This window comes from Rhinolophus ferrumequinum, chromosome 17 (assembly GCF_004115265.2).
Source record: "Rhinolophus ferrumequinum isolate MPI-CBG mRhiFer1 chromosome 17, mRhiFer1_v1.p, whole genome shotgun sequence".
NCBI lineage: Eukaryota > Metazoa > Chordata > Mammalia > Chiroptera > Rhinolophidae > Rhinolophus > Rhinolophus ferrumequinum.
In genome coordinates this window covers 17716250-17741136 of record NC_046300.1, presented here as the reverse complement: position 1 = coordinate 17741136, position 24887 = coordinate 17716250, and the positions used below count along the sequence as shown (strand labels likewise).

General features: G+C 40.0%; 2 protein-coding genes across 10 annotated transcripts in view; one reads left to right on the top strand and one right to left on the bottom strand.

Annotated features, from left to right (window-relative positions):
- The window catches only part of SUSD5 (sushi domain containing 5), a 39335-nt gene extending 33458 nt beyond the window's left edge, over positions 1–5877 (bottom strand). The window contains exon 1 of the mRNA XM_033132468.1: positions 5641–5877. Coding sequence (XP_032988359.1) covers positions 5641–5731 — 91 coding nt within the window. The 5' untranslated portion in view covers positions 5732–5877. The remainder of the gene's footprint in view (positions 1–5640) is intronic.
- A 431-nt stretch (positions 5878–6308) lies between these two features.
- FBXL2 (F-box and leucine rich repeat protein 2) overlaps positions 6309–24887 on the top strand; it is a 57926-nt gene continuing 39347 nt past the window's right edge. For 3 of the 9 annotated variants that reach the window (XM_033132475.1, XM_033132472.1, XM_033132479.1), the window contains exons 1-3: positions 17286–17373; positions 21811–21872; positions 22016–22109. In XM_033132475.1, coding sequence (XP_032988366.1) covers positions 17371–17373; positions 21811–21872; positions 22016–22109 — 159 coding nt within the window. In that variant the 5' untranslated portion in view covers positions 17286–17370. Of the gene's footprint in view, positions 6416–6438; positions 6971–17273; positions 17374–21810; positions 21873–22015; positions 22110–24887 lie in introns of those variants that run through there. The other 6 variants (XM_033132473.1, XM_033132474.1, XR_004425458.1 and 3 more) reach the window with 6 other exon arrangements.

Genomic DNA, 24887 nt, shown 5'->3' with positions numbered 1-24887 from the left:
GAGGGATGAAGCAATGCTTTGGGTGGCCCTGTCAAGTTTAAGGCAAAGGCAAGAGAGAAAAAAACACAGAATGAGACACATTTCATTTCCATCTGTCAGCAAAATTATCAAACTATATTGATTTTATGAGAATAAGACACTTAACGATCATCTAATGCAAAGTTACTATAATAAACATAATCCCCCAGCTTTGGAACCAGATGTTAAATAAAAATGCAAAATTTTTCCCACAGTAAATATGTCTGTATGTCCCTTAGGCTTGGTGGAAATGTGCAGTAAACAACCTGAATAACAACACTTGATGGTCCTGCCTGGAGAAGTAAGCATGCAGAAGCTGAAAGAGAACTGAAAACACAGGTTTATATAAAAACTTCTGCTTGAATGTTCATAGCAGCATTATTTATAATAAATAATAGGTTTATAATTGTAACATTGTATTTATAATAGCCCAAACATAGACTCAACCCAAGGGCCATCAATTGATAAGTAGATCAATAAAATATGGTATATCCATACAATGGAATACTATTTGACAATAAAAACAAAATGAATGATACATGCTACCAATTGATGAACCTTGAAAACAGTATACCAAGTGAAAGAAGCCCACATAGTTTGTGATTCCATTTACATGAAATGTCCAAAACAGGCAAATTCATAGAGACAGAAAATAGGTAAGCAATTGCCTAGGGCTTGGGGGGCTGTGGAGAAATGGGGAGTGAGTGCTAATGGATACGGGGTTTATTCTGGGGTAATAAAAGTGTTCTAAGATTGTGTGTGGTGATTCGTAACTCTTTGAGTAAACTGAAAACCATTGAGTTACACACTTTAAATGGGTGAATTGTATGGTATATGAATTATATTTCAATAAAGCTGTTATTTAAAAAGGCATTGCTAGAGAAGAGCAGGTTCTCTTATGATGATAATGATTTGATGAGTAATATAAAAGAAGTTTAAACACAAATAAACAACAACTCTAGACTATAAAAAGGCAGTATTAACAAAACTACAAGGAGAAATTTAAAAATCCACAATGCTTATAAAGATTTTAACTACTATCCTCCTTAGTAATTACTAAAACAGAAAAAAGTCAGAAAGGATACAGAAGACTTTAAGCAACAAAATTAACACACATGACATAGGACAAATGCACAGCACTGCAAACTACAGAATACACATTCATTTTAGGCACACACAAGACATTTGTAAAATTGATCAAACACTAAGCTATAAGACAAATCTAAAAAAATTTCAAAAGACGCAAATCATACAAAGTATGCTTTTAAAACCACAGTACAACTTAAAATCACTTGTTTTATTTATCAAACACTTACATAGTGTTTACTATGGGACAGGTGCTGTTCAAATTGCTTTGCAAATATTCATTAAATTAATCCTTATAACAACTCTATGATATAGGTGTTATTAGTATTATCCCCATTTTATAATTAAAGTTAAGTTTTAATGAGTTGTTCAAGATCACACATCTGGTATACAAAGCTAGGCAGTTTGGTTCCGTGCCAGTGATCCTAACCACTGTGTTACATTGCCTCTCAATAACAGAGTAATAACTAGGAAATTCTCTTGTGCATGGAAATTACAAAATATACTTCTATTATAAATGAACCATTAGTTCAAAGAAGAAACCACAATTAAAATACAACATTTTTATTTAAGTGACAAAACCTATGGAGAAACAAAAGTAGTATTTAAGGGAAATTTATTGCCTCAACTGCTCATATTACAAAAGAAGAATGGTTGATAATCAGTAATCTAAGTTTCTATCTCAAAAACATGGAAAAAGAACCCCACATATAATTAAAGCTTCTAAAGAAATAGAAAGAAAGAAATACTAAAGATAGTGCAGAAAGCAATGGAACGGAAAGCAGATATGTACAATAGAGAAAATAAAGCCAAAAGTTGCTTCTTTCTAAAGAATGATAAAATTGATAAACCCTTAACAAGATTGATGAAGACAAAAAGAAAGGAAATACAAATTATCGGTGTCAAGAATGAAAGGAGACATTACTACAGACCCCATGGACAATGAAAAGATATGAGATTATTATGTGATATATGCTAGTACAATTGACAATTTAAATGAAATGGACAAGTTTCTTAAAAAAACAAACAGCAAAACAGACACAAAATGAATAAGAAAATCTGCATATTCCTTTATCTACTAAAGAAATTAAATTCATCATTTAAAATCTTATTTAAAAAAACTTTGGTAGTGTGACCTCACTACCAAACACTAAAAAACAATGCTCATCTTACAGAAACCTTTTCAGAGACTAGAAGAAGGGAACAACTTTCAAATTTATTTTAGGAACCATCATAACCCTGATGCCAATTCCTGACAAAAATATTACAAGAAATGAAAATTACAGGGCAATAAGAGTCAAGATGTCAGATTAGTCACAAACTTTTAAAAATGATTTGGATTTTGAAGGTGATTACAACAGAGAAATTTCAAAAATGAAGAAAAAAAAAGAAAGAAAATTACAGGCCAGCATATTTCATGAACATAAACTCAATAATCGTAAAATCTATTTCCCTCACTCCAGGCTCAGTTCTAAGTCATCTCCTCTCACTGTAAAACATTTTCCTAGGATTCCACCCACACGCAAGTGACTCACATCATTTTTCTCTTCAGTCCAGACCTTTCCATTCACCCATCCATCTCTCCTACCCTACCCTCTCTCACCTGGAAAACTAAGACCACATCATATGTGGTCTTTGTATATCAAATCTTGCTCTGGTCCCATCCACTCTCCCTACATAACAATCAGGGTGATCTTTTCAAAATGCAAATCTGATCAGTCACTTTACTACTGGAAATAATTCAATGGCTTCCTTTCCTTTTTTGGATTAAAGCAAAACTTGGCCTATGAGGCCACACATCATTGTACTCACTCCAATTTTCCTAGCATCATCTTGAACTACTTCCACCTTGGATTCTTGCCTCCAGGCACTCTTTCTGTTATCACATGTCCCATATTTTCTCTATCACTCACAGTCTCTTTGCACATGCTATCTTTACTCACTCTTTCTTCCCCCTCATTGCCCAGTTAATTCTTACTCAGCTTTCAGATTCTCCTTACCAACTCAAAATCTCCTACTGTATGTCCTCATAGCACTTCTGTCTTTTAATCTTATCACGTATGAAAATTGCAATTTCACCTTTCAGTCAAATAATTTTTTGCTTAATGACTCTCTCCCATTGGATTTTAAGCTTCCTGAGAGCAAGAAGCTGTTTCTCCTCACCATTCTACCCTCAACAGCAAGGACAGTACCTAACATAGTAAATATTCAATAAATTACCTGTTGAATTAGTGAATCTTTACCTGTAATCATTACCCAAACACAGTTAATTTGCATTCAGTTAATGTGAAGATGTTTCAGTTTCAAAAGTATTTTAAAAGTACAGTGGCAGGTCTCTTTTATGTATGAGATGCATATCAAATCAGTCAAATGTAAACAAAATGTTTTTCATTTGAATTGTTCTCATTGACTTATTTTTAATAACTCCATGGAGTTGTTTTTTTTTAATTTATTGGGGTGACAATTGTTAGTAAAATTACATAGATTTCAGGTGTGCAATTCTGTATCACATCATCTATAAATTACATTGTGTGTTCACCACCCAGAGTCCATGGAGTTTTTAATAACTCCAACTTTCTCTTCAATGTCTGTAATGCATCACAGTTTAGCTTCACATTCCTTCTTCTTCCATCACTGTAGAACACAATTAAATATGGAAAGTGGTGGTAGTTAAGCATATATTTAGTAAAGAAAAGGATCCTTTCATACTATAGGTTATAATTTTTTTTCTTCCACCTATAGGTTATAATTTTTCAATGGCTCTATTATAAAAGTTGGAACTCAGCAAATGGAGTTTCTTGAAAGCAAGTGTACCTATAATTCTTCATTGGGAAAGATGGGAGAAGGAAAGAAATTAGGGAGAAATGGAGGCATTTCTGGCAAGCAGTAACAAGAAAACATGCTCTGGTGCTGTCGCTACTTTCTCCTTGTCCTTGCCTTCGATTTTCTATGACCCACATCTGATCAGGTAGGCACACATTATTGATCCATATCCATCTGGCACTGCACTTACACAGTTATAATGGGGTGAAACTCTAAAGCCTCGTGGATTGTGGAGATTTTTCTTTAAAAGGCATTAAAATTGGTACAGCAGTATACATTGTTCAAAAGTAAATACTAACTCCAATGTATTCTACATTGAGTCAGGCAAAACAAACAAAGAAACAAACAAACTACAAGAATTAACACGGTTTGACTGCTAAGAGGTATAGGATTTCTTTTTGAGTAATAGTAATTTTTACGAATTAGAAGTGGTGATGCCTGCACGACATAATGAATATACTAAAACCCACTGAATTGTACCTTTTAAAATGGTACGTTTTACGTGAATTATATCTCCATTTAAAAATTGACAGTGATTACAAGGAGCCTTCAAATTTAAAAATGTTTTCTAACCGTCTCTCTGAGGATATAGAGAATTAACACATTCATACTTAATTAGGAGCAAAGAGTTCTTCAAGCTGGCACGTAGGACAAAGAGCACCAAAAATTCTAAGATAATATCTGGAGGTTTTTCTTGCTTTCCCTAACCACCATGCTTATTTTTGTCGAGTCTTCTAGTTTCATACAATATTGTTTGCTAAATAGCAATGACATTTAAAAATATACAAAGCATCCTAAATCCGCTGAGGGTTTTTCTCCTTCATCAACCTAATTCTTTTCAAGCTTGGATTTACGAGAAACCCCTCATGGATGTGAGAACTGCTGGCTTCTTTTCTTTCCGATCCTCCTGAGCCAAATCAACCAGGTCTTGTTCCGAAATCAAAATACAGCGTAATTCGCTTTTCTAAATTGGACTGATATAAAGCTGTGATCCTGTTCTTTTAAGGGAAGTACTTAAAGATGAATTCAGGTTCAAAAAACAAACAAATAAACAAGTGGGGTCAATGTTCAGAACCTGCAATAATCTGATCCTGACACTTATTTCTCTAGCCTCACGTCTAAGGACATCCTTACTTTACACTCTCAGCTCCAGCAGGCTGTCTATCATTCATCCCATTTTCCCCGCCACTCCCAGCACAGGGCCTTCGCACGTGCTGTTATTATCTCCCTCTACCCAGGACACTCTCCTCTCCCCTTTGCCTGGTGGAATCCCACTCATCTTTCAGACTTCCCTGGACCAACTCAAAATACCGACAGTCTTCTTATCACTGGCCTTGCCGTCAGGAGCACGTTGAATAGACATGGAAATTATATTTTTGCAGAGGAAGTTCTAGGGCACTGCAGACTTAATTTCATTTGAAAGACTTGTCATGGAGATCTTGGGAAAGCTAACGGCGGGACTGCAGGACCAACGCTCAGGCTTCTCCGGTGCGTGAAGGAAGGGACCAGGTGGGGCGTTTGGGCGAGCTGAGACTCGCTGGGCCGGGAGAGGGACGCACGGTCGCTGAACCGCCGTTCACCTCGTTCCTTCCCAGTCTTGCGGTTTTCCGGGCTCGTTCAAAGGAGCACCCTTAGCGAGCTTCAGTTTCCCTACCCAGACCCCACGCGCCACCCCGGTCCCCGCCGCCTCCCAGGCACTCCGCGGACACTCACCATCCGCCCGCACCAAGAGGCGCCGCAAACCGAGTAGGAGCAGCGCCGCCGTCCAGAGCCGGGTGCGGGGTCTGGGTCCCTCGGCAGCCATTGTCCGGGCGTCTACGGGCTGGCGAGCTCGAGTGAGGGCACTGGCTGCGATCCGGGCTGCCTGGGCCACTGCCCAGCTTGCGCCACTCGGCTTTGCGCGCTGCGCTCTGCTCGCGCGTCGCAGGCTTCGCGCCCGGCACGCCGAGAGGGAGGAGCGCGGACAGCCCCGGAGGCTGGGGACGCCGTTGCCGCCGCGCTGGGGTACTTAACTCCCCGGGGTCTGGTCCGTGACGCCGGGGAGGCGGCTGTAATCCGGCTCCGCCTTCGTGCTGGGCACCTGGAGGCCTCGGTGCCAAAAGAGGCTGCGCCGGACAGCGAGCTCCCAGGGCGCCGCTGGAGACGAGGGTGAGGGCGCGGGGAGGCCAGGAGAGCAGAGAGCCCGCTCCGGGAGACCTCCGCCGGCCTGGGGCACCCGCAAAGAAAGGGTCGACGCCGTCTAACAGGCCGAGCCACTCCGCGAGGACCGTTACAAAACGGATGCCTAACTGTCCTCTGCTTTTTGACTCTCCAGCTGGCGCCCTCCTACAGAAGAGGAACATTTTTATGAAAAAGAAGATCAGACTTGCCAACCTCACTCTAAGGAGTGAAACGCACGGAATAGCGAGACTCCTCTTCTCTAAAATCGTAGCTAGAAAGTCACTCAGATAGGGGCATCTTCGGGACGCTTCCTTCCCAACTCTTCCAGGTACGCGGTAACATTTCTGAAACGGTGTGGTTGACACCTTTATCACACCTCCCAAATCAGGGCTGCTTGACTTGGGTAGGGCCCGATATTCGGATTCTTTCAGTTTGGGCTGGAAGTCTACATTCTAAGTAAGTGTCCCACTGAATTCTGCTGCAGGGGGTCCCTGCCATGAATTGATTCCTTCTTCCGCTCACCCCCGTCCTGTCTCCCGGCATTAGCACCGTTTGGTGAAAGATGCAAGATTTGCATTCCTTGTAGGTAGAGTAATAAATATCAGTACTGTTGTAACGGGGACTCTGGTGGCACTCTACAGTTTACAATCCCTTCTATCTCCATGTACTGATCAACAAATATTTATTGAGCACCTACAGCGTGCCTGCCCTGTTCTAGACCCTGAATGAGGCTACAGTCTGTCCAAAAAATGCTCACACTTAAATAATAACAGTTACTTAAGGAAGATTGAAGAAGTGATGGGTGCTAAAAGAAACAGATGATTGTCTCCATGACAATGAACTAGGACACAGACTTTGAAAGATTATCTACTTTCTTTTTAAGGTAAGAACTGAGATTTGAACCCACGTCTGATTTACTACAGGTGTCACTTTTCAACTCACATAATTTTTGAAGTGTACTGAAAAGCAGTCTCCTCCCCTTGTCAAATACAAGGCTATTACTAGTGATTAATTCCTTGATGAAATAAAACCTTACTTTTAAAATACAAACACTCTAGGATGTTAAATGCATGAAGACTGACACTCATTCACACATAAGTGTAAATGCATTTGCTTTGCTACTTCTCTTCTAACAGCTAGTTGGTAACCTAAGGAGTGAGATTTTGCATGTCTGGTTTGGTCAGGATGGTTTAAAGCCTGATTGTTGCTGAGAATGGAGGGGAGGGGCCACAAGGCAGCTGCAGGAGCTACTGACTCACTCAGGAGCTGTGCCTACTAATGATATTGGAAGTCAGTTGGATTTACTACCTAATCCTAATGACATTTTAAAGTTTGTGTTATCTGTCTTGTTATTCAGATCTGTCTTGGCCTGTCCTAATTTTGGGAGATGGCATGCTCTAAAGGTTTAATTGGTACAACTGCTTTAGAAAACTGTTTGACTGTTTCATATAAACATATACCTCCCCTATCACGCAGAACTCCGCTCCTAAGTGTATATCCAAAAGAAATGAAAACGTATGTCCACTAAAAGATTTGCCCATAGCAGCTGTATTTACAATAATTAAAAATCGCAGCTTTATCTGCAATAATTAAAAACTGGAAGCAACCCAAATGTCATCAACAGATGAATAGAAAAACTGTCTTATTTACACAATAGAATCCTATTCAACAATAAGAGGAATGAACTACTACTGATACACTGAATAATGTGGGTGAATCCCCAAAATATGCTGAGTGAAAAAGCCTCATACGAAAGTGTTGACACTGTATGATGCTATTGACCGTGAAGTTCAACAAGGGGCAAAATTAATCTGTGATGAAAACAATCAATACAGTGGTTGCCTTTGAAGGGGGTAAGAACACAAAGGAACTTCTGATCTAATGGGAATGTTCTGTATCTTGATGAGGGTGGTGGTCACACGAGTCTATATATTTGTCAAACCTCACTAAACTGTACACTTAAAATCTGTGCATTTCATTGAATGTTGTTTATACCTTAATGACAAATGTTTCAAGAAAAATAAGTTCAGTCCTTGCCCTAAAGAATAAATAGGTTTACTAGAAGAGAGTTTAATAAAAGGACCACATACGGAGATGATGGCAAGGCTGGGAGAACGGATAAAGAATGGTAAACCTTTCGGGACTACCAATAGCAGAAAGTTACCACTTTGAGGCCTGAAGGTGCGAGGGGAGGATGAGGTGTTACTGAAACGCAGCAAGAACTGTGGTGATGAGAGAGGCTGCTGGAAAGGAGTGGTAGCCATAGGTACCGGAACAAAATCGCTGCCACTAGTCTGGTAAGGAGGGAGTGGGAAAGAAATACCCAAATGCCTCTCTCTCCTGCTACCCTTCAAATTCCTCCTGATGCCTCCTATTGTCCTATTGGCTGAACCATTTAACAGCTGGTGGGCAAAGGAGCACAGGTGCCATAGTCCTTAGAGGTTATCTACCCAGGGTGCCTAGTCTAGTCGCGCAGAGAAGGGTGGAGAGTGGATCTGGAAAGGCAACTGGAAAACAACCAGCACCGTCCATCTATTCTTTTCTTTCGTCTGGATGAAAATAATTAAAACGGGAAACACAAAGTTGTATCGGTTTCTATATGATGTGGAAATACGCCAATTCAATCAAATTCTTACTTGGAGCTGAACTGTATTATTAACCACTATCAGAGGTTATTTTCCCATGAGTGCTGTTTCACATAAAGAGAAAAGGGGAGAAGTAAACAAGTATCATAACAAATAGATGCTATCGTCCTCACTTCTATAACTGGTCAGGAAGCCTTATCTGATAATCGTTGATTGCAATGTTCCTCTTCCACTCTCTGAGCACCTTACCTGCCTGATGGTCTCTTTAACTGGTGGGAAGAACTCAAACATTCATTCCTAACTGAGCACCTGTCTTTATTAGTTTGCCATGGTTTTTCATTGACTATTTTTACTGGGCATGGGAGTTTCTTGGGATCTAGACATAGTCACACATGCCCCCGTTATGCAGCAGCAACCCAATTTCCCTTTGGTCATCAGGATCAATGCAGCCAGTAAAGTGGCCTTCTCTGTGGAGAGCAATCTGAGCTTCCAATTTACTGGCACATGCCTGTGTGTTTACTGGTGGAAGTATTTCTCCCTTGCACACCCAAACTTCCCGATTCACCCTTCCAAAGGTTGTGGGGATGATATGCAAAACGTTGGTAGGTGGGCTATTATGTGTAATGAAAGGGAGGTCACTCCCACTTGCACTCTTTGGTTCTTAGACAGTATTCTGTCTATAAGAGAAATGACACCATATATTGGCTGCTCGTTTAAGGTGTATACTGTATCATGGGTGAGTGCCCTAACCTCTCAGGGTGTTTGTCCCCACCTAGCACACTGTGACCTCACCATTCTATCAGATCACCTGCTTCTGGGTAATGGGGGCATATCATAAAACTTATGGACATGAGTCCATTGCCCTACTGCTTTTGCTGCAAATCTTAAAAATGAGTATACGAAGTCCGACAATTAAGTTTGTGAACTTATCCTAGAAAAAGTGCTGCATACCTTATTGCTGAATATCATTATGGTCATCTTCCAAGTACTCCCCTTGGGAAGCTATGCACTGACTCCAGCACCTAGTCCACCCTTTAAAACAATGTTGGAACTCTTTTTCTGGAATGGCCATCAGATATGTTGTATTACCCTTGATGTCCTGAAGTCATCAAAATGTCTTCCTTTCAATATTTCCTTTATCTTAAGGTAAAGAAAGAAGTCATTGGGGGCCAGATCAGGTGAATAGGGAGGGTGTTCCAATACAGTTATTTGTTTACTGGCTAAAAACTCCCTCACAGACAGTGCCCTGTGAGCCGGTGGATTGTCATGATGCAAGAGCCATGAATTGTTGGAGAAAAGTTCAGATCGTTTTTGTCTAACTTTTTCACGCAGCCTTTTCAGCACTTCCAAATAGTAAACCTGGTTAACTGTGTGTCCCGTTGGTACAAATTCATCATGAATAATCCCTCTGACATCAAAAATCAGTCCTCACTTCTCTGGTCACGAGGCCTTATCTGATAATCGTTGATTGAAGCGTTCCTCTTCCACTCTCTGGGCACCTTGGCCTGTGTGATTGTATCTTTTTAACGGGTGGGAGGGACCCAAACTTGTGGGAGGGAACAGCATCGCAACAAGTGCGCGAACTTAATTGTCAGGCCTCGTAATAGTCGCGCCTCCCTTATGCAGGTCCATGGTTTCAGTTACCTGCGGTCAACTGCATTCCAAAAATACTAAATGGAAAATTACGGAAATAGATGATTTATAAGTTTTAAATTGAGTGCCGTTCTGAGTAGCACGATGAAATCTTGCACCATTCTGCAATGTCCTGCCCTGGGACGTGAATCATCCCTTTGCCCACAGTATCTGCGCAGTATACACTCCCTGCCTCCTAGTCATTTAGTAGCTATGAGATTGACTGTTGCAGTATCACAGTGCTTGTGTTCAAGATTTTACTTAACAGTGGCCCCAAAGCACAAGAGTAGTGATGATGGCAATTCGGATATGCCACAGAGAAGCCATAAAGTGCTTCCTTTAAGTGAAAAGGTACGTATGTATAGGACAAAACATAGTATATGTAGTATATATAGAGGGTTCAGTACTATTTGTGGTTTCAGGCCTCCACTAGGGGTCTTGGAAAGTATCCCCTGAGAATAAAGGGGGACTACTGTATTAGATGTCCATATTCTTAACAGTACTTTTGGCCCTCTGCCATTTTCCATGGCCATCTTCTTTTGTTCTCTCCTCCACTCTCCATTTTTTGCAACTCTCTCCCACCCCCAAATTCATCCCCTTTTCAGTTCCCCTCCTCCCCTAGCTTCCCATACATATAAACACACCACTCATAAATATCCCATGGTGATTACATTTGTAAATGACAAATGGAGCAAGCTTAGACTGAGAGACCCATTATTGGTATTCAAAAGAGTTTTGCTTTGGTTAGAGTTCATGCATTTGAAACGGTGTCTGACTATGCTCAAATCACTGGATAACCCATAGAGCAGTGTTCACCGTCCAACTTAGTCTCTGAGTTGTAGGGAAAGTTGGTTTCCTGTCAAAAATCTGACCAAGAATTCTAATGGCCTGGATCATTAAATAGGATCTTGTGGTATAATCAATAATGATTTTAAAATTTAATTAGCCTAGCTGGCTCATTTATATCTTGTTATATCAGATTTCTCCTGGGAAGATAGAGTGAGAAGGCTTAATATTGATCATAGTTTTTTTTTTTTTACAGTGAAGTAATGGATAGTGATTGTCTTAAACAAACTTAACATATTACTCTGGTACTGAAAATTTACTTCACAATGTTATATGTGCACTAAAAAGTAATTACCAAAAGTATTGATCACCTATGATAACCAGGCACTTTAATTTATATTTTATCTCTAATCCTTACAACAACTCTATAATCAGTTTACAGATGAGAAAATGGAGTTTTCTAAGTAAGTTATGCAAATTGCCCAATGTCACATAGCTAGTATGGCAAAGATGGGATTTGAATCCAACTGTATATGATTCTAAAGTTTCTACTCTTACCTTCACACCATGTTATACCTTATAAACATTTCTTCCCATTAAATTGAGGTTAAATTCTAGAAAGGCCAGATCTGGTGTTGACATTCTATGTCCAGGTGAGAGCAAGAAACTTTAAGTAACCTCTCGAACACCTTGTGACTCTACAGCTTAGGTCACTGTATTGTGGTTATATATTTATAGGTCTGTCCTTTTCTCTAGGGGAGAGAGTAGGATCTTACCATCTCTGTATACCAATGTCTACCACAGCCCCTATTCTAGTATCTGGCCTATAATAGTACTCAATAAATGTCTGATGAATGAATGAGTGAGGTACTTTCCATGGTATTGCAGACACTCCATTTCCCACAGTCCACCTGGTTGAATGCCTGTTCGTCTTTCTTGACTCAATCTAGCATCATCTCCTGTGTGAAGTCTTCTTTGTGATGTCATGCAATCTCTCCACTGATGACTCTCTTCTTTGTGCTTCCACTGTACCCACCTGAATTGTTGTCTCTTTAATGGAACTACTCGTATTTCTCCACAGATCTGTCTCTCCCACTAGGCTGAGTGTCCTTGAGGACAGAGATCATGTCTCTTCTATATTTTTATTTCTGGTGCCTTGAGAAGCACCTGGCTCATAGTAGGGTCTCAACCTATGTTTGATGAATTAATCATACACCCTGATCTGTTGGGTTAACTCATCAAAGGACCCCACGGAGAGAGCGTGTCAAACATCATGGTAATGCTCTCAGTAAAATAAGGAACTTATCAAGGGGTTGCATGGGTCTTTTTTTAGCATCTTCTTTTTAGGGCAGTGACAATGTCCTTTCATTTTTTTTTTTTTTTCCAAATCTCTGGTAGCTAGTACAGTGTCTAGCACACACAGTAGGCATTTAACTAAGCTTCGATGAATGGAAGAGGGAATGAATACATGAGCCTCAAAAGCAATATATACCAGCCAATGTAGAATTTCAAACCTGATGGATCTGAAGCAGTCTCACAAATCATCTGCCACCAGCCAGCAGCCACATAACTGAAAAATCATTGCACAATGTAGCATTTACATGCAGGCTGCCTGCAGGGCTGTGGAGGTTGTGGGCTGTGTCCTGAGTAAACACAGGCTGCACTAAAGAGCCATTGTGGGCGCTGGTAGTTCTTTCAAGTTCCTCTGGGGTCTGAAGTTGATTTGCAGCTGGAACCGAGTCCCTGCCAAGCCCTCCCCCCCCTTTTTTGGGCAATTGAATTATTAACTAAAAGAAAACCATTTAGGGTGTAGCAGTTAGCAGCAGACTGCCAATGGTAGGACATTTTTGTTTACTCAGAGTGTTTGCACCTAATTTAATGAAAAGTAGGAATGAGCTCTCAGAAATCAATTCAGAAGCTCTGGCCTCATAGGAAGACAAGTTTTGGACTTGGCAGGAAGGCAGTTCAGGGTAGCCAAGGACTGGGGCTACTGTGCTATCCCCCAGGATAAGACTTATTTCCAGGTGCGTGTTATCTACGGGTTGCTTCTGTGCTGGCTTTTCAGGGCCCCTGGCAGGACCCCAGTGCTCCAATCTCCCAAATAGCTCCTGCAGTCCCCAGTTGGAATCCTTCAGTATTCACTGAAGACTTTCATCCTGTTGACATGCAAAATGTCACTGAGGGACAACTCTGCCAAGGAGTCAGAAGGACTGGGTTTAAGTCTGACTTCTGCAATTTAATATCTATGGAACCACGAACATGTCACTTTACAACTCTGGGCCTCAGTTTCTTTACCTATAAAATGGAGAAGATAGTGCCACCTAACATACAGGGTTCTTGAGATTGGAATTACTTTATAAATCAAAAAACTTTCTACATATAAAATGGATATCTATAATAATCTCTACATGCGTGGTACCTTAGCACATTGCATCACTCTGTAAACCATTTGAGGGCAAAGGCTGTGTCTGGTTTTGTATCTAGCTTATAGCTCAGTGCATGGCACAGAATAAATGCCCGATAAAGAGTAGGTGAATTGAGCAAGGCTAATTTACAGCAGCAGGAAGGATAAGCATACTCCCATCTTCTATCATGTCTAACATTAAGATCATTACTTTAAAGATCTCAGAGTAATCACTGAACTATGTCCTTTTGCTCTGGGAAAGCAGGGCAAACCAACCACTTCCACTAAATTTTCTGTGGAACTCACAACCATTAAACACGATGACTGTTATTCTGGGGACCGTTCATTTCAGCTCTTCCTAAGATAATTCATGTATTATTAATACAGTCCTATTGTACCCATTGATATACATATACTTCTCAGGCTATGTACCCAAATCTTTGTTCAGAAGAACGGTCATCGTGTACATAGGACATGGTGAGAAGGCAGGAAAAAGCCAACCTAATGGTGTGACATATTAAATATCTCTCATCTTAGCCCATAAGTTGATTTTACTTTTTACTGAAGTAAAAAGTCTATGCAAAGGCATAGACTGTTTTAAATTTACTTTGAGCAGTAGTGTGATAGAAGGACCCGAGATGCCTCGCCATCAGAAAACTGGATTCTACTCTTAGTCTATCATCAACCTATAGTTGAGTTAATCATTCCTTTGTCCTCCATTTCTTGTTCAGGAAAGCCCAGCAATGGAGATTTGTCTTCTAAGGAGACTTCCATTATTCTGTTTGGGTCCAAGGGCCCCTTTTCTCATGCATGGTTTTCGTCTGTGTTTAGAATGTCTTCTGTTGGCCAAGCTGGAGTCTCCATCCCTATGCTCCCAAAAGCTGTCAGAGCATGGGACCAGTGGGTTCTGCCACTTGGTAGTACTGTGACCACGAGCAAATTGCTTACCTCTCCATTCATTCATTCATTCATTCATTCATTCAACAAACAACTGATGAGGAAACAAGAAGTTTCAAGGAACATTCAAGGTGAAGGAGGTTGACTGGTAAAGTCTAGGGATGAAGCTGGGTTGGGATCCAGAGAGAGCAGCCAGAGAGATAATGTATGGGCATATAGCCACTGAGGACCCACCCACACCAGACACTGAATTAATGCCCAATTAAACCCGGTGGAAGGGCATACCTACTCTGGGACGACTTGCATTATCTGCGTCTTGGATTGCTAGGCATGCCATCCGCGTCTCAGTCCCTGTTTACTTTTTTTATGCCATCCATAAAAAGGTAGCCAAGCTTGCTTTAATTTATTGAAAAGTATAGAAATAGCCTTGGGAGAGTAATTAGAAGCCCACTTTTTTTCGTTACGTTATATTTTAAGACAGTATATTTTCCTGTCTACTGACTTTTTAGAGGACCCTGCCAAATAGCCTGTATAAGAGTAAATGAGCAAATAACAGGATTGCTCTGTAGCTATTTGGACTTTGTTTTCAAGGAACTTTATCTTCATTCACATGAAAAAATAAGCAAATTCTTAATTTCAGCTTCTCCAGCTCCCAACAAAAATGCACAATGTGTGCCTACAGAAGCAAATGGGAAAAGGTATGGAAAGAATGACTCATTATTCAGAGCAAATGATTCTGTTACCAGTGAACAGAGGGCTTTGTATGGATTGATTAGGTGTTGATATTGACCAAATTATTGGGGAAAAAATGGAGGAGCAGGAAGATCTTTTGAAATGCTGCAGAGGAAAAGCTACTATAAACATAGTATGTTAAAAAATAACCCCCGGGCCGTCCCGGTGGCTCAGAAGGTTGGAGCTCCGTGCTCCTAACTCCGAAGGCTGCTGGTTCGATTCCCACATGGGCCAGGGGGCTCTCAACCACAAGGTCGCTGGTTCAACAACTCGACTCCCCCAAGGGATGGTGGGCTCCACCACCTGCAACTAAGATTGAACACAGCACCTGGAGCTGAGCTGTCGCTGAGCTCCCAGATAGCTCAGTTGGTTGGAGCGTGTCCTCTCAACCACAACGTTGCTGGTTCGACTCCCTCCAAGGGATGGTGGGCTGTACCCCCTGCAACTAGCAATGGCAACTGGACCTGGAGCTGAGCTGCGCCCTCCACAACTAAGACTGAAAGGACAACAACTTGACTTGGAAAAAAAGTCCTAGAAGTACACACTGTTCCCCTTCCCCAATAAAAAAATCTTAAAAAAAAAAAAAAGAAAAAAGAAATATTATTCTGGGGAACAAATTACAAACAATTTTGCAAATATATATCTGGCCTACAATGAAAATAAAACAGGCACACAGGAGACAAAAAAATGAGAACAATAGCAGAAACAACAAATGATAGAAAGAGAACCATAGAGAAACCAGATATTGGAGCTATCAGATACAGACCTTAAAAAATTCTACTTATTATATTCAGGGAGATAAAAGACAAGCCTGAGAAATATGGTAGAGAACTAGGAACTATAAAAAGTTAAAAAATGTGAAGTCTACAACTAAAAGTTATAACTGAAATGAAAAATTCAGTGGATGTTTTTAATAGCAGATTAAACATTGCTAAAGAGAGATTTAGTGAGCTTGGAACATAGGTTAGAAGAAAATATCTAGTATGAAGCATAAAGAAACAAAGAGAAGAGTATATAAAATAAAAAGAAAATAACATACAGAGAATGTGTGAAGATCAAGCATATAATTTAAGTGCTAGAGGAAAGGAGAATGGGGCAGAAAAATATTTGAAGAGATTATGGCTGAGAATTTTTCTCAATTGATAAAAGATACCAAGCCACAGATAGTAGAAGACATACTCGTACAAAGCCAAGAAAGATAAATATAAAGAAAGCCATACGTAGGATCATCATAGTAAAACTGCTGAACCCCAAAGATGATGGCTATGAGGTGGAGAGGGTGAGAAATGGACAGACTCAGGATTTATCTAAAGATAGAGTCAAGAATATTTGTTAGTGGATTGGATGTGAGCTGTGAGGAAAGGAGAGACTCAAGGATGATTTGTAAGTTTTTGTCCCCCAAGGGGATAGTGGGAACATTTACTGATGTGAGGATGAGGAAGACTGGAGAGTGAGTAAGAAACTTGTCTTATTGGGGCTAACTTTGAGATGCCTTTTAGACATTCAAGAGAAGTCAGTTCGGTAGGTGAATATGTGTCTTCTTCACAGACTTAATGGGCTGGGTTTGAGAATATCTGAAGTTCCCTTCCACCATATTAAAAACATCCAACAAATTGCTGTTTGACTTAATAAACTAGAGTGTGTGCACACAATGCTATTCCATGAATTGATGTGCGATGATAATTTTTAATGGAAAAAAGTAGATTATAAAAGTGCATATGGTTTGCTTCCATTTTTAAGCATGCAATATATTATCATATGTATTTCGTTGGACGCTTGTCAGCAGATAAACTAGAGTATAAGCAGTGGTTACCTCAGATGCTGGAATTTAGTGTGGTTTTATTTTTTAAAATTCTTGTTATAGTTAGCTTAAAATGTCTTCAATAATCATGTATTACCTGTGTAATCTGTTTCTTAGATAAAGAATCCATAAAGGGCTCTTCCATCTGGGCAGTCCGTTGCTGGGTTACCAGTCAAGTGAGGGAAGGCAAGGTGATCAGGATGATGACGGACCAGATGCAGAGTAAGAAAGGCGAAGAGGCCCCTCTCAAAAGCCGAGGTGTGGGGGACAAATGGGGCGGTCCAAAGGGCACCGCCCCTGCCGTCACGTGCCCGCCGTCAGCCAATGGCCGTCTCCCGAGCCCACCTTAGGGACGGGGCGGGGCGCCCAGCTGGCGTCACCAGGACAACGGGCGTTGCCGGCGCCTTGTGACTCCCGGCTGTGGGCGCGTTCGCGGCTCTTCGGCCATGGTGAGTCTGGGGCCCACGCGGGTCCAGCCGCCCTGCCCGAGCTGTGTCGCTGCGCGGCTGCCTGCTAGGTTCGGGCGGGTGGCGCCGGGGTCGCGCGGAGAGTCCGGGCCGAGGCCTGCGGGGCTGACGGGCTGGGCGGGCCCCGGGGAGGGGGAACCCTGGAGGACGCGGAACGCCCTCTTGCCCTGGGGCGACCGCGACGCTGTGTTCTGTATCGTTGAATGTCTGGGTCACTGCTCGGATCTCCCCCCCTGCCCCCACATCCAGTGGACCACCGGACAGCGTGACGCTGTTTGGCTCCGGCGAGCCTGGGAAGCCACCCAGAGAGGGTGTGGTTTGAAAAAAAGAATATGTATGAATATCATATATTTTCATATTAACACTATATTTAGTACGAGCTGTGTGCAATATTTACAGAACATTGTGAATTTCATATATAATTCTGTGCAATTATATATATATAATATCATACGTGTGTATTTCTTTCAAATTCATCATTCTGACAGGTCTTTTAGCATGTGGAAATTTAAATTTGTAATTTTCGAGATTTCCCCCGCCCTTTTAAAAAATGGGGGCATTAAAGCTGGAGGTTTTTTCCCTCAGTGCAGCACCCTCACTCAGGGATTTAATGCATGGTTAGAACATTGTAAACGTCTTAAATCATTGCCTTTATTCAGTGAACTTGAGAGTGGGCATATTACCTGGCCCCCATTGACGACCTGACTTGGAAGATTCAAATGAGGTGTTGACTTGAATAGACAGAATTCAGCGATTTGCCAACTAAAGGTGTGATTTATACAGAGGCTTCCTTCCAAAGGGTGTAAAACAGGAGAGGAGATGGAAACACACCTTTGGTATAGAATATTTGAGAGGGTGGGGGTAATAAGGAAACACCTATGTTTAAGAAACTGTTTGTTTGTTTATTTCTTTATTTAACCATCAGTAATTTAGTGTAGATTGGTGAAGTGCTAGTAAACTGAGAATGCAGGTTGCTCCCCAAGTGCCTTCTGGAGAGAAAGGGTACCACTTGGAACCCTGGCTGGCTCTGTCTTCAATAATTAACTAGGGAGAGGCATGGTAGTAAGACAAGGTGGATGGTCTGTATCTCTCACTGACCCAGGAAAAAAAAAACACATGCCAGGTATGTGGCTTATCAGTGACCAGGAAAGAACATCACCCATAAATAACAGCAATTTGTCTATTTTGTGTTTCTTTTTTATTCTGAATTGCTTTTAAGTAACAAATTAATGGAGCCAGCAAGAGTTTCAGGAAATGAATTTTGCAAAAATCTAAATGTTTAAAATATTGCAGTGACATACTTGTATATGTTCTATGTGTGAAAAGCCCTTACAATTATAGCAAGGAGAAAGGAAGAATATTCAAGAATTAATTTTCACAGCTCTCTGAAGTCTCATATTCCTTTTGTTATCCATTTGCCTTTTCTTCTTCGTCCACCCACTCCCTTCTGACCCGTAGTCTACCTTGATTCACTGTTGTGAATTTAGGAGTATGATTTACTCTAAAATTAAAGCATTTTACTGTAATTATGTACTAGTGGTTGCTTTGCTAAACTTAGAAATTGTTTGCTTTGTGTGTATCCTTAAGCATTAAGAATTTATTTCATGGAAGGGATTTGCTTGAGTGGATAAGATGATGCCTGGGCTCTACGGGGTTGGGGGTTGGGGGGAGGGGGAAGGAATGGTTTGTATAGCAGGGGACATGAGGAGGTTGCCTTTTAGCCATCCTTGTGGCCGTGAAGTGTCTCCTGTTTTTGATTTGCACTTCCCTAATGACTAGTGATATTGAACTTTTTAAAATGTATTTATTGGTGATTTGCATATCTGCTTTACAGAAATGTCTATTCCAATCCCGTGCTCAATTTTAAACTGGTTTATTTATCTTTTTATTGTTGAATTTTGATAGTTCTTTACATGTTCTGGATATATCCCTTGTGTCAAATATGTGATTTGCAAGTATTTTCTCCTCTTTTGTGGGTTTTCTTTTCACTTTCTTGATGATGCCCTTTGAAGCACAGAGGTTTTTAGTTTTGATGAAGTCCATTTTATCTATTTTTTCTTTGGTTGCTTGTACTTTTGGTGTCATATCTAAGAAACCATTACAAAATCCAAAGTCACGAAGATTTATGCTTAGTTTTTGGGTAAGGGGTTATAGTTTTAACTTTTATATTACTTAGGTCTTTGATCCATTTTGAGTTAATTGTTTTACATGTAGATATTCAACTTTATTGTTTTTACATGTAGATTTCCAGTTGTCCTGGCACCATTTGTTGAAAAGACTATTCTTTCCCGCATTGAATTATCTTAGCACTCTTGTCAAAAATCAGTTGCCCATAAATATAGGGGTATATTTCTGGACCCTTAATTCTATTTCATTGATCTAATATCTCTTTCCTTATGCCAATACCACAGTGTTTCAATTACTGTACCTTTGTAGTAGGTTTGCAAATCAGGAAGTGTGAGCCCTCCAACTTTGTTTTCCTTTTCAAGGTTATAGTTATGTGTTGCTTAATGACGGGCACACATTCTAAGAACTGTGTCATTAGGGGCTTTGGTCTGTGTGAGCATCAGAGAGAGCGCATTTACACAAACCTGGATGGTCTTGCCCACTACACACCTAGGCTGTATGGTACAGCCTGTTGCTCCTAGGCTACAAACCTGTACAGCATGTTACTGTACTGAATACTGTAGGTAACTGTAACACAGTGATAAGTATTTATCCTACAGTAAAATACAGTATAAAAGATAAAAAATGGCACACGTGTATAGGACACTTACCATGAATGGAGCTTGCAGGATTGAAAGTTGCTCTGGGTGAGTCAGTGAGTGGAGTGGTGAGTGAAGGTGAAGGCCTAGGACATGACTGTACAGCACTACACACTTTATAACACTGTACACCAGCATCACCACAAACACATGACTAACGCATTGTTCTGAAATATTACAGTGGCTACGATGTCACTAGGGCAATAGGAAATTTTCAATTCCATTGTAATCTTATGGGACCACCATCATTATGCAGCACATGATGATGTTTTGACTATTCTAGGTCCCTTGCATTTTTTTATGAACTTTAGGATCAACTTTTCAATTTTTCAAAAAAAAAAAAAAAGGCAGTTGGCATTATTGCTGGAGATTTCATTAAATCTATGAATCAGTTTGGAAAATGTTGCTAATTTAACACTATTAAATCTTCTGATTTATGAACATGGGATGTGAGTATTTTTGTCTTTTTAAATTTCTCTCAACAATTTTTTTGTTTTGTTTTTTTTTAAAGATTTTTATTGGGGAAAGGGAACAGGACTTTATTGGGGGAACAGTGTGTACTTACAGGACTTTTTTTTTTCCAAGTCAAGTTGTTGTCCCTTCAATCTTAGTTGTGGAGGGTGCCATTCAGCTTCAAGTTGTCCTTTCAGTCTTAGTTGTGGAGAAAAGCGCTCCAACCAACTGAGCCATCCCGGAGCTCAGCGGCAGCTCAGCTCAAGGTGCCTGTTCAATCTTAGTTGCAGGGGGCGGGGCCCACCAACCCTTGAGGGACTCGAGGAATTGAACTGGCAACCTTGTGGTTGAGAGCCGACTGGCCCATGTGGGAATTGAACTGGCAGCCTTCGGAGTTAGGAGCATGAAGCTCTAACCGCCTGAGCCACTGGGCCAGCCCTCTCAACAATGTTTTGTATAAGTTTTCAATATATAAGTCTTGCACTTCATTAGTTAAGTTTATTCCTAAGACTTTTTTTCTTTTTAATGCTGTTGTAAATGAGATTGTTTTTTTAATGTCAGTTTCAGATTGTTCATTGCTAATGTGTAGAAATACAATTTATTTTTATATAAATATATCGTATATTTGTATATTGTATCCTGCAACCTTGCTGAACTCCTTGATTAGCTCTAATGGATTGTTTTAGAATTTTCTATATACAAGGTTATGTCATCTGTAAATAGAGGTTTTACTTCTTCCTTTCCAATCAAGATGCCTTTTATTTATTTTCTTGCCTAATAGTCTTGGCTAGAACCTCCAATACAATGTAGTATAGAAATAGCTTTTAGCTTTATGTTGCCATTTTTATGAAATGGTGATAGGGTATAAACTATTTTTGTATCTATCAATATTGAAGTGTTGTGATTACCAGACTTAGATGAAGGTAAAGGGGATCAAACATGGTGATGGAAGGAGAACTGACTCTGAGTGGTGAACATACAATGTGATATATAGATGATGTATTATAGAATTGTACACTTGAAACCAATGTAACTTTACTAACAAGTGTCACCCCAGTACATTTTAATAAAAGAAAATATTGAAGTGTGGCTTCATAAAATTAGTATCATAGATGTAGGACAGTGATTGGGGCCGTTCTGATCTAAAAAACATGTAACTTTTTTAAATTGAGGAACGCTTTCCCTTTTTATTTCCTTTTAGGTTTTCTCAAATAATGATGAAGGCCTTATTAACAAAAAGTTACCCAAAGAACTTCTTTTAAGGTAAGTGTAGATAAACTTTAGGTAAAGAATTCAGATTTGATTCAGTCATCAAATTCCAAGACAGTCTTCTTTCGCACTGTGAGTCCGTAGCACAGAAAAACAGACAGAATTAGCCTAACTGACTTTTTGTTTTTGTTTTATAGAATGCTGTTCAGCTTGTTGTTAAATTTTACTTGGTCTAATCCAGAATGTACTAAGTATGTACATAACATTGGTCTGGATTCTTTTTGTAATGTGGTAAGTATTGTAATAATCTTCAGTAGGTGCCATTGTTTCGGTATCGTAGATAATCTCAATGTCAGTAACATGAGGAGAGATTATTGTTACGGTTATGAGCTCCTGAAGTCGTAGACATTTAGTTGTTTTCTGATAAACTGATTTTAAAGGGAGTGCAGTTGTTTGTTCTTACTGAGCATTTAAAATGCTCTCAGCCCAAATATTGGTTTGTTTTTTTCCATTTTATGAGCATTATGTGCTAAGTGATAGTGAGTACTATAAAGCAGGCTTTTTGTCCTTTATTTCTGGTATCACCGAATATACAGTAAATGGTGTTTTCTTTTTCATTTTATCAAGTAAAGCTATCAACCAACATTTATTGACCCTGAGGCACTGCAATTTTAGTACTCTGCAATCATCAGAAAAATCTTATTTTAGATTTGGATGTTAAATTTTAATTGTTTACAAATAATTAATACATGTACACAGGGTAATCTTTGAGTAGCATTTCCCAAACTCTTCTCATATCACTGATGTTCCATCAAACAGAACCAAGGTTTTGTGATCCAATAAGTATGGGAAACACTGGGTTAACAAAACCAGTTTCTTTGCTGCTTGACTTCTCAGAGCCTTAGTAGCCTAATGTGCATGGTAGTGCTCCCAGATGGATAGTTGTGGCATTTTTAACTTACTGACCATGGAACCCTTCTAATACTCCATGGAAAACATTTGGGGAAATGCTGGCATACATACAGTAAGATTGCCCAGATAATTCCATTCCCTAGCTGTGCTAAATCTCATTTTAACATTTGGGGAATGAGTATGAGTTTTGTTTACATGTTGGACTTCACTGGAGTCCTCTGTAAATGCCACAGATTACTGACCTTTGCTGTCTTAAGTATGTTAGACTTTCTTTCTGGAATCAGAAACGGGGTGAGGACTTAGCTTTTTTGTAGTGGTGATCACATTTCAGGGGCTTCAGAGGGTGTTTCATTAGTCATCAGGTGTTGTTTGACACTGTTGTCATGAGCTCATTTTCTTGTTAATAAACAAGAAAATTAATTTAGAATAGGATCATGTGAAAAATACAGCAATTATATTTTATTTCAATACAGCCAAGCTTTGTTTGGATAAGACAGAATATTTTTGGCATTTTTAGGCCATTTTAAAGTTAAGAACGTGGTAACAAGGAAGGAATGATACGTTTATCATATAAACCCACGAGAGGTCTTCATCCAGTACAATAAGCTGTTGTATGGCTGGGTTAGGTTGGGCGGGCTGTTGTTAGACAACTGCAGGGGATGCCGTCCACAGCAGACTACAAAATGGTATCCTTTGGGATTGTGCAGTGTTTCATTCTTGGTCAGAACATTTCTAGCACAGACATCAAGCTGTAATATAAATATGCCATTCTTACTCTGGGGAATCGTAACCAGCCTCGGGCAGACCTATGTTAGTCATTCACCACTGGGGTGTGATTAAACTCCACCATGCTTGTGAATACTGCTGCAATCTGTGACTCAGGGCCGCTAACTTAATGTTTTTTTCCCCTTTTGGTAGGTTTAGCTTTTACAGGTATTCAGCCATGGAACAGTTTCTGTCTACTGACACACACACACACACACACACACACACACACACACACACACACACACACACACACAGGAATTACATTACTTTCTGTGATAGTGTGATTTCCGAACTGCTGTTTTTAGGACTTTTAGGTCTTCTAAAGATCTATGATGGAGCCAGCTGTTAAGAATCCTGGTGTTACAGTTTTTGAATCATGCCACAGGGCTCATACATAGATCATTTTTCACAAAGAATTTGCCATTTGAGAGCAAATATGCATAATATGTCTATTTGTAGGTTTGCATTCCCACTACTGTTCTTATTTTGGAGTCTGCAAGGGGAATTTAAGTTTTAAAGTACTGCCACTACAGGTTTTCTCTGACTTGTGAGTCTCCAAATTAATTCTGGCCAATCATGGTATTTTGATCTTTGTTGGCCTTTAAATCATTTCTGCTGTTTTACTCTCTTTCTTGTCTCAGTAATACCGGTAGTAGCTCTCCCCTTTTCTAGCTACCCTTCCTAAGCAAACTTTTGAACAAGGGTTTGAACCACGGTACCAAAGCAGCCATCTTCATCATCAGTTAATTCCACAGCAAAGTGAGTGAGTGCAACAGTCTGCGCCTCATGGAGCCTAAGTGTTGATTGCTTGGTTAAATGAAGTCGTCATACTTTCAGTCCGTCCTAGCCTTTCATTTTTACTTCATATTGTAGACGTCTTTGTGGCAGTGCAGACTGTTGTTCCTATTCTTGTTGAATTCCTATTCACCTACAGTCTTCATCAATAGATGTGATTCTTTGACTTTATGATAGTTTTACTTGCTCCCATGGGAGGTGGTTTTCTCTTCTGCCATTTTTGACCGGCATCTGTTACCATCCTCTTAAATTCTCTACTAGCTTCCACTGCTGATTACATCAAGTGAAACCTCAGCTTCCCCTTTGGCCATTAGCAAGCATAACCTGGGACTATGTGCTTCTTATCATCTCTTTATCACTTTGAATCACGCAGAAAAATCTGTGAGTTTTTTTCATCTGCTCATCTTATTGTTAATGTTAAGACTGCCCAATATTATTAATTCCCAAATTCCATCTAGCATCCATTTTTAATTTGTTACAATTTTTTTTACAATTTTACTTTTTCTATCCAGCTTTCATTCATAAAGCAAAGGTACTCAGGTTCTCCTTCTCTACCATTCACTCTCACACAGCTCAACAAACAGCTTGTAATTT